Raw genomic sequence first — 10,853 nt, forward strand, 5'->3', positions numbered from 1 at the left:
GCACTCTACCACTTGAGCCACAGCACCCTTTCTGGGTTTTTCTGTTTATGTAGTACTGAGGAATTGAACCCAGGGCTTCATACATGCTAGGCAAGCACTCTACCACTGAGCCACATTCCCAGGCCCTCCAAGGTATTCTTTAGCAAGCACAATTGTTTTTAAAAGATATAAGTCAGATCATGCCCTCTGTGTCCTTGAAACACTCCCATGGTTTCTATACTTTTTCCTCTAATCCTGGCATTTTGTCCTTTTCTTGCTGCTTCTCTTACCACCTCCAGCCTTGGTCACTGTTTAGGTCAGGCTTATTTTGGGCCTTTGTACTTGCTGCCTCTGTCTGGAATGTCTTAACTCCTTGTTTTGTAATAGACTTTTTCCATGTGTTCGAATTCTTGGCATACAGTCCCCTCTTCAGAGCGGCCTTCTGTGACTGTCCTGTCCTGTTTGAGGTAGCTGCCCCAACCCATTACTTACCTCATGTCACCTATTTCCCCAAAGCAACAATCCTCAGAGCAATAATCACAGCTACAATTATTATGTGCTTTCTATGACCACATGTTTACTGCTTAGCATAGAATGCCAATGAGATACAAAGACCGTGTCTCTTGGTTTTGCCATGGCCCCAGGGCCTGGCATAGATAACTTTCAATATCAGTTCAGCAAAATTGAACATTGGGCAAATGAGTTAACTTACAGACTGCTCTGCTGAGACACATAGCTGCCTCCTATTTGGGAAGATTTGGGGCTCAAGTGTGTGCCAGTTAGTGAAGGTGACAGAGGAGCTATTAGACCATTCAAACGAAACTGGAATTTTATTGCTGCTCAAACCAATCCATGTTTCTGATGCATTTTCTGAAAGAGAGAAGTGTTCATTACATACAAGATCCTAATATTGGCAAAGATGATAATTTAGTGGAGTTATTACCAAAATATACCACTTTTCATGTGATTTCTTCTTTTTATTTCTTTTTATGATTAAAAACATGCTGAAATCTCAGCATAGAATGCCTATATAAACTTTTTCCCTCCTATAATATTCAGATTTTCTTGATATAGATCTTGTTAGTAAGGCACAAGGGATGTAAAAGCAAACCCAAGGACAAAGCTGTAGAACTTGCTTGGTGTTTCCTGGACTCTAGCTCCTACTACTGTTTGCAAAGGGATCTGAAAAGTCTGCTTTCTTTCTTTCAATCTGTTTTTTTTAAGAGCTAATTGTATCTTTTATTTACTTCTCTGTCTTTCCTGTAAAACACTCAAGGAATAACATTAAAATAATTTTGAAGACAACTGTCATTTCCTTAGAAAATATTAAACTTTTTGCCTTTGGTTTATAAATTAGGAAAAAAAATAAAGTTAAGTGTAATACTAATCCAACTATTATAAGAAAAACTTAACATAGATATACTATATTACCTTAACATTGTTCAAGCAAATTACATATCAACAAACTTTTTGATATGTTAAACAAATTACATATCAAAACTTTCAACTTAAAAATTATATAGAAGTAAATTATACTGCTTAGAGAAAAGAATAGGAAAATTGATTATGAAAGGGCACATTAAAAATGAACTCAAACTTTTAGTAATAGCTTTAAGGTATTTCTTCCAATGACAAAAAGGAATAGAAGCCCTGAAAGGCACTTAATCAGAAAAATAACAAAAGCTTGACATTGTTGGTGGGGTAAATAGATACTGGGTTTTCAAAGACCTTGACAAAGGCGTTCAAGCCTCCTTGTGGGCATAGAGGTGAAGGCAGGATTGTTTTAATCACAAAAGCAAAGGATTGGGAAAAATGACAGAGGAGGATTTCTGTTTTCACTCCTCACATTGGAAAGGTCATCAAAGAGGAGTCTAGGTTTCTTTTCCTTCTTAAACAATGATAAATGAAGTCAATGATTGCAGTGTTTTTCAGAAGTGTTCCACATCAAATTTATGACAGGAGGAAGAAGAAAACTTGCTTCAGTGACTGATGGTGGTGGAGGCATGGAAGCTTGGACCCCTGAACACAACTCAGCCTGAAAACCCCACTCCAGATCAATCATCCCTTCTCACAGTTACTTATTATTTACCTGAGAAATTCCTTTTATGTGGCCGTAGCAAATTATCTATCTAATGGCCATAAACCTAAATTACAAGTTTTTGTTTTGTATTGTATGTTTCACAAAATGACTTTTACCACTTAAAAAAAATCTAGTAAGCACATGTTCAGATTTTTTACAAAGTTTATGAAGATGTATTTTGTAAAAACAAAACAAAACAAAACCAAAAAACAGTGAAGCCAGGCAGTAGTGGCTCATGTCTACAATACTAGCTTCCCAGGAGGCATAGATCTGAAAGATCTCAGTTCAAAGCCAGCCAAGGCATGTGAGATTTCTCTCCAGTTATCCAGCAGAAAACCAGAAGTGGTTCTGTGGCTCAAAGTGATAGAGCACTAGTGTTGAATGCAAAAGAACTCAGGGATAGTACTCAGACACTAAGTTCAAGCCCCACAACTAACAACAACAATTTTTTGACTTTGCATTCCTGAGTAGCATTTAGAAACTTTTAAATATATGTGCCACAAACAATAAAATTTTAAAAAGTATCTTACATTTCTTTTCAACTCCACACTATAAAGTTGTTACTAGATCAGATTTAAGTCACGGGCAGTTGATACTTACCAGCTCCAAGGAGGTTTATGAGAAACTCCACCTCTGCTAATGAAGCTATATCTATTAATGTACTGTTAGCAGATTGACAAGAGTGCAAAGCTTCATTCCAAGTCTTTTTTTGTTTCTGAAGTTTGTAGCATTTGCCATGGTAGGGATTCCAGCCAGGTACACAGTGGGTGGCATAATACTTCCAAGCATCTTTTTCTGTTTCATTAAAGAAGAAATTTGTGCCGTATTCTACAACTGTTTTATTATTCTTTACTACCCATTTATATAAATTGCCAGCAATATGATTCCTTTTAAAAAGTAAAACTGCCCAAATTATGAAATGACAAATAAATTATATCTAAAAGCAAGAATGATTTCATGTCTGATCTAATGTAGATGTGGGCTCTAATGAGCCTCAACACTTCATTTTCTATTTGAGAAATCTAATACATGAAGAAGTAAATGGTGTCATACAATGCAAGTGGAGAGTCAGAAAACACTTAAAATTTAATAGATATTTCAATAGATATTAAAATATATTTACTTTTATATTTTTGTATGCAAGCATCTATATATTTTTATGTTTTTATATTTCAATATATTGTATTTCTATGTATTGGTTTCCATTTATACTATAGAAATAAATATTTAATAGCTAAACATTTAATAGACACTAAAGATTTAATAAGAGATTTAAATAGATTAAAAAATTTAGTAAATATTTTTGATCAGTCATTTGGTGGTGCATGTCTATGATCTCAGTAATGATAGGAAGCCTAAAACAGTTGAATCAAGGCTTAGGTGGGATACAAGAAAATAAACTGTCATTCAAAGTGACAAGGAGATACACACACAGAAGGATTTCAGGCCAACCTGGTCTAGAAATACAGTGAAGACTCCATCTCGAAAGTGAGTCAAAAAGGGACTGAGTGTATGGTTCAAGTAGGATAGCACTTGCTTAGCAAGCAAGGATTCCTGAATTCAATTCCCAATATTGCCAAAACAACAACCAGAATGATGAAACTCACTTGTGAGATTACATAAACAAACCCAAAATGCTGTATCTACTATTGTAAACATAGTATGTTAATAATTCATATCTTTAGTATGAAGACTAAAAAAATCAAAATAATAATGTCTAAATATGTTGAGACAGGCAACAAAGATGTAAAATAGATTGATATTTATTAAAAAAATTTAAATGTGGAAAAAGAAAGGTATAATATTCTGATAGTATAGTTTCTCTTTTTTTGTATTCTTATTTTTTTTGGGGGGGGGGAGTCCGGTAGTGGGCCTGAACTCTGGGCCTGGGTGCTGTCCCTCAGCTCTTCAGCTCAAGGCTAGTGCTCTAACACTTGAGCCACAGTGCCACTTCCGGCTTTTTTTTCTTTTTGCTTATGTGGTGCTGAGGAATTGAACCCAGGGCCTCATGCATTCAAGGCAAGCGCTCTACCACTGAGCCACTTTCCCAGCCCCTTGTATTCTTATTTTATCATGCTATTACTATTACTTCACAATAGCTTGTTATAAACAAACGATGCTTTCTGTAAACCTCATGTCAACGACAAAGCAAAAATCCATTATGGACAAACCAGGAGCAAATACAAGTAATCAAAACATACAATTAGAGTAAATCACTTAATCATAAAGGGAGGCAGAACAGAAATGCAACAAAATTGGAAGTTAAGTTGCAAAATGTCTATAGTAAGACCTTCCTTTTCAGAAATTACCTTGGATATAAATGGAGTAAATTCTCCAATTAAAAGACAGAATGACTAGATGTAAAATTTTAAAAAAATTAACTTTTTTTTTTACAACGAACTCACTTCACATCTAAGGCCCCATATATACTGAAAATAAAGAGATAAAAATACATATTTCATGCAAAGGAGATCTTAAAGAGCAAGAGTAGCCATGCCTATATCAGAGAAAATATACTTTTAAAAAAAACAGTAAAAAGAGACAAGAAAAGTCATTACATAATGATAAAGGGATAATTCAGCAAAAGGAAATAATTGCAAATATGCACCCAATATCAGAGTACTCAAATATATAAGGCAAATGTTAGTGGACTTGATGGAAGAGATAAACTCCAATACAATAGTATATCAGAAGTATAACACTTTCAGTAATGGACAGTAAATTAATAAAGAAACAGCAGAGATAAATTGTACCCTAGAACAAATGGCCCTGCTGATTGCACATTTTCCTCATTGCAATAGAACATTCTGCAGAATAGATCAAATGTTAGGCCACAAAGCAAGTCTCAACAGATTTTTAAAACCTGAAACCATATCAAATATCTTTTCTGGACACAATGAGATTAAATTAAAAAGTAGTAACAAGAAAAATTTTGGTTATAAGATAAACACATGGAGATTAAATATCTTACTTCTGAATACCTTATGAATCAAGAAAGAAATAAATTTAAAATTTCTTGAAATAAATGAAAATGGAACTAAAACATGCTAAAACCTAAGTGCCCAAGCAAAAGCATCACTAAGAAAGACATTACTAGCCCACATCCATGCCCACATTCAAAAATTGAAAAGATTTTAAGAAATAAGATGTTGCTGTGAAATATCCCTTCATTTCAAGGATGCTCAATAAGAACAAGAACAAATCAAACCCCAAATTCAAAGAAGGAAATCAGAGTAGAATTGAATGGAATGGAGGTTTAAAATTTGCAAAAAATAAATGAAATAAAAATTAATTCTTTAAAAATAAAAAAAATGGGGCTGGGAAGGTTGCTCATTGGTAGAGTGCTTGCCTTGCATGCATGAGGCCCTGGGTTCAATCCCTCAGCTCCACATAAGCAGAAAAAGCTGGAAGTGGCACTGTGGCTCAAGTGGTAGAGCACTAGCCTTGAGCTGAAGAGCTGAAGGACAGCGCCCAGGCCCAGAGTTCAGGCCCTACGACTGATAATAAAATAAAATAAAATAGAATAAAATGGACAAACCTTTATTAGAATAAAAAAAATCAAATAAGTAAAATCAGAAGGATATATTACTACTGATATCACAGAAATACAAAAAATGATTAGACATTATATACACAGCTTTATGCTACAAATTTGATGTTAGAAGACATGAATAAATTCATAGATTTTCTGACTTCATACATTTTTACCAAGACTGTATCTTGAAGCAATAGAAACCTTGAACAGAACAATAACTTAGGAGATTCAACCAGTAATAATAAAAAAAAGCCTACCAAAGAAAAGCCCAGGATCAGATGGTTTCGCTGCTAAATTCTACCAACATTTACAGAACTAGACCAATTTTCTTTGCTAATCTAAAAAGTAGACAAATAAGGAATTCATCTAAACACGTTCATTCTACAAGGCCACCATTACCCTGATCCTAAAACCAGATAAAGGATATTGCACAAAAATAAAATTATAGGGCTAGTGTTCTTGATGGCTGTGAAAATTCTCAACAGAATACTAGGAAATCAAATCTAATAGCACATTTAAAGGATCATTCACTATGATCAAATGAGGTTCAATATATGCAAATCAAGAAGCATGATATGCTGCATTAACATAATGGAGAAAAAACATATGAACATCTTAATGGGTACAGGAAAGCATTTGATAAAATTCAACCTGATTAAAAATGGTTACTAAATTAGGAATAGATGAAAGTGGGAGGCTATGGTGTGCACAGTAAAGTGACTACAGATGACAGTGATGAACTGTATGTTTTAAGAAGCTAGAAAAAAGAATTTTCTAAGTTTTTACTATATGTCTGAAGAGAAATACATTTAAATGGATTTAAACATTGTATAATATATACATATATCAAAACATTATGTTACCATTACCCATTAATATGTACATTTTTTATGTATTAGTTTGTAAATGATATTTTTGTAAAAGACCCTTGGGATCCCAGAAACACAGTTTGAAGATATGGAGTAGATCATCCAAAGAACTTATTGAACTCAAAGCAGCAGCAAGTAATGCACTCCAGCTTCATGCATCTGCTCCAAAATTGAAAAGATAAATAAAGCAGAAGGCAAGAAAAGTCAAAGAAAATAATGGATGAAGAAAGGTTGAAGAAGAAAGAGACAGAGGAAAAAGAACAAATGGCAGTCACTAATGTAGCAAATTCTTAAAATTCTGGAAAAGCCTCTACATTAAAAAGAAAAGGAGAAGAAAAGAGAGGACAAGATGCTCCTTTATACTGTAACCCTAACATCATTCTACAATAAATTCTAGCTTGAGCTATTTAAAGGAAAATGGCAATTAAAACCCAATTCGACGGGACAATTATTCCAAAAATGAGACTTCAGCTTATTTTAATTTGAAGTTGTTTCTAATTATTCTTGTAGTGATCTTCTAGCAATTGCTATGCTTTTATCTCTACTTTTGAATCAAGACTTTAATTCCCACTGAAACTTGAGGTAACAGAACTTAAAAACATAAATAATTGGACTTCAGACATTGGATTATAATTAGGTATTATTTAAGTCTTAATTACAACCCACATTTTGTATTTTATTTTAGTTGGGAGAGTGTTAATATAAATTATGGAATGTAGTAGAAAATTGACAAAGAATGGCACAAAGCTACAAGCAGATAGGAGAAATAGGTTCTATTTTATTTCACAGAGGCTAATTGTAGTTACAAAGAATTCATTGTATATTTCAGTATAGCTACAAGAAAGGATTTTGCTTGTTCTTGCCACAAAGAATGATAAATTTTCGAAGTAATGTATAAGCTAATCATGTTGATTTGATGATTAACAATACATATATGTATCAAAATACATTTTTCTAATAAATCATATAATTATTATGTGTCAATTTTTAAAAGTTAACACAAATTGATGAAGCAAATAATTTTATAAAATTATTTTCAACTTCTAGAAAAAACAAGAATAAAACTGAAAATTAGAGTAGCATTGGGAACATATCTTGCTTTTATAAATGTAGGATAATAATCAATGAAAATATTTAAAAAGAAAGAAAAATATGTTTCTTATACTCAGCTGATTTTCTTTTAGTTGTTAGCTTCATGTTGCCTTCAGAATTACAGGTATTACCTAGTCACATATTTTTATTCAGATAAATGGAAACCACTTCTAGCTTTACTTAAATCACGAAATTATTAGCAAACTAGTCAGAAAAGAAATAAACAAAACATAAGAACAACTTAACATAGAAACACTTACCAATAATAGTGTGTTCAGTATGGTTTAGATATTTTTTACATATATAAGGCATGGCAGACTCACAATTCCTTCTCCTCCAGGCAGGTTGCATAAATGAATTAAATGTTCCACAGTGATATTCAACAAATGGCTCATTTATCCCTAAAAGTAAAATGTGTGTTTAATGTGAGTTTAATACACATCAACGAGTAGTATCAGCATCAGGGGAACAGAGAGGGAATCTTTGGAAGATATCATTTTATGCCTATGATTTTGCCATTCAAGTTTAAGCATAACAACAAAATGTTTTCCCAAAGATCATATAACAGCCATTTCTGTGGTTTTAAAGTAGTGGAATATTTTGCAATGTTTACAACAGCAGACTACTGTGGCTCTGACCCCAGCTCTCCAGCAACTTTGGCTAAGTAGCTTTCCTTCTTGGCTCCCACGTTCTTGTTTGGGAAAGCTTGCCTTACAGGAATTTAGTCAAACTAAAACAATATTTACAACTCATTTTCAGAATTCATGTCTTAGGTCTATACAGGAAATGCTGCCGGTCAAGACTACAGATGGGACCACATGCTGAGGGCAAGGAAAACCTTTGCTACCAGTATCTGAGCTCCAGTTCAGATAGCTGAGTGCTGTTCCGTCCGACCACTGCCAGCCAGCATTAACGTCCAGCTGATTCAAACCTATCCACACTTCCACGGCTTCATTACTCAGGTGCTCTGAAAAGAAAATTGCGGGTTTTAAACAAACGGCTCAATGCACTACTTTCTTCGTATCTTCCTATTCCTGGGTCATAGAGTCATCAGTTCATTCCAGGATGTGATAGGAAATGAAGGTGCTATTGTATCCCACCCAGATAGATACCTCCTAATGTTAAAGCAAGGCTTTGCCATCTACAGAAACACAGCAATGTCCTAAATGCTCACTGACACTACTTTTCAGTTATGAAGTACTTCATCCAAGCATCCAGAAATGTCACCTTTGGATGGTCTTCAGTCTATTCAAAGGTGAGCTGTTCTGACTTGGAAGCCCTCTCCTTCCTGTGCTCATGCTCAAGCACGACAAAGTTAGAAAGTGGAGGAAGAAGTGCCCAGGGCCACTCCCAGAAAATGAACAGGGGCAAGTCTTCACATTTAAGAAGGAATACAGAAGCATAACGGGACAGGGCTATATATTGTGAGAGCTGTCAGTTGTCTGGTCAAGAGCAGCAACACCCATGGACCAGAATTGTGGAAGGAGGTCTGGAAGGAGGTGACTGAGGCCTTGGCAGTGCAAAGTTGAGGCGGCTGTCACGCTATAGGTGGGCGAAGGTTTAGGATTACTTGATCCTAACCATTGTACCACAGTAACTCATGGTTTCATATCATCGATTTTTTTTTTTGGGAGAGACACTATAAATAATCATGAATAGATTTACACAGAAAGATAAGCCTATCAAAATTGTAGAATGATGGAAAATTTTTCTTTGTTATTTTATTTTTTGGACCTGAATTCAATTTTTTTCTAGTCTAAACATGTATTAGTTGTGTAATGAAATTTGGAAACAAAGAACTAGCGTCAGAGAGCTTTCTTGAAAATGGCTAATTATGTAATACTCTCAAATGTTGCCATTTAGTTGTTTATTTATAAAAGACAGCATTGTTTCCTTATGACCCATCTACTCAGAATTCCATTTGTTTTGGGTCAGATTCAGGAGCCCAGTTGAGATGGAGAAAGCCTAATAGATAGGGATTATGAGTTGGCTGTATGTTCCAGCTTTCCTAGGAAATGTGCATTTTATGCTGATAGTTCCAAAACCATTATTAATTGCAGCCTGTTTTACTCTGAAAAGAGCAATACTGAGGTCAGTGCAGTCACATGGCAGATTTGCAGTACCCAGAGATTGGATATTTCAGCTCAATAGAGGAAACTGGAAGAACCAAATCAGTAGTCAGGAATCACTAAGCCAAAGCAGCATATTGCAAGTAGACTCCATTTCAGTGTCTAAGACATGAGCATGTCCATTTGAAAACTTTTCAATTTTGTTCCAATCATTTAACAGGTGTTAGGGTCACAAAAAGGGGGACTGGAAGATGCATTGACAAGACACAGAAATTTCCACATTTTATATTCAGGTAAGTGCCAAATGATATTTTAAAGTAACTATTAAAATATTACTCTCTAATTTATTCTGAGTACCTATTGTGCAGTTGATTTATTAGTATACATAAAATCATTGCATAGTTTATAGTATGTTTACAGATGCCAAAAATCTCAGTCAATTTACATTTAGAATTAAAATGGCCTACAATGCTATAGGAAAAATGCAAATATAAATTCCTTTGGCTATTTCTTGGCATTCCCAATAACTTAGATTATTCCATATTCAATGCTCAGTAGCAAGAAATGTTAGACTCTTTATATCATTAAAATATATTTTGGTTATAGCAGGTTTTCATCTTTATGAATAAACTTCTGTTTTCCTAAATAATCCCCAAAGTCTAATTATATAATTGAGGTAATTAAATCAAGGTCTTTGACATACAATAATTTTTGTAATTGTCATTTAGGTTGAATAAATAGGTTCAAATACTCTCGAGATATTCTGCCCATTAAGATAGACAACAATTGTAATTCACAGATGATATTCAATGTTTTACATAGAAATCATTATGGGTTAGTAACGATTTGAGAAATTGGTGTCATCCTCCAATATAACTCTCTCAAATTGATTTCAGTTGTAATTCCCCACTTGTGCATGGCTTTGTGTGCGGCTGTGGGGGAAGGGAAGGCACACATTGTTCATCCATTTATTGTAATCCTTCTAAAACCAGCTACTGACTTTCACAAGCTTTAAAATATGTGTGCCTCCAAAGCAAACTTGTCTAAATTCAGAAACATTGAAGTTATACCTTGCATCCTCTCTGACCACAAGGGAATAAAATTAGAACTCAATACCAAAAGCCACCAAAGAAAGTCCGGCACCACATGGAGGCTGAACAACACACTGCTGAATCATGAGTGGGTCATGGAAGAGATTAGAAAGGAAATCCAAATGTTCATGCTATTCA

General features: G+C 34.3%; 1 protein-coding gene across 1 annotated transcript in view; it reads right to left on the reverse strand.

Annotated features, from left to right (window-relative positions):
* The window catches only part of Pla2r1 (phospholipase A2 receptor 1, 180kDa), a 119,234-nt gene that overhangs the window by 77,614 nt on the left and 30,767 nt on the right, over nucleotides 1–10,853 (reverse strand). The window contains exons 5-8 of the mRNA XM_013030869.1: nucleotides 8,403–8,522; nucleotides 7,816–7,956; nucleotides 2,660–2,854; nucleotides 692–849 (exon numbers count right to left, since the gene is read on the reverse strand). Of these exons, the coding sequence (XP_012886323.1) occupies nucleotides 692–849; nucleotides 2,660–2,854; nucleotides 7,816–7,956; nucleotides 8,403–8,522 (614 nt within the window). The remainder of the gene's footprint in view (nucleotides 1–691; nucleotides 850–2,659; nucleotides 2,855–7,815; nucleotides 7,957–8,402; nucleotides 8,523–10,853) is intronic.

This window comes from Dipodomys ordii, unplaced genomic scaffold, assembly GCF_000151885.1.
Source record: "Dipodomys ordii isolate 6190 unplaced genomic scaffold, Dord_2.0 Scaffold5, whole genome shotgun sequence".
Taxonomy (NCBI): Eukaryota; Metazoa; Chordata; class Mammalia; order Rodentia; family Heteromyidae; genus Dipodomys; species Dipodomys ordii.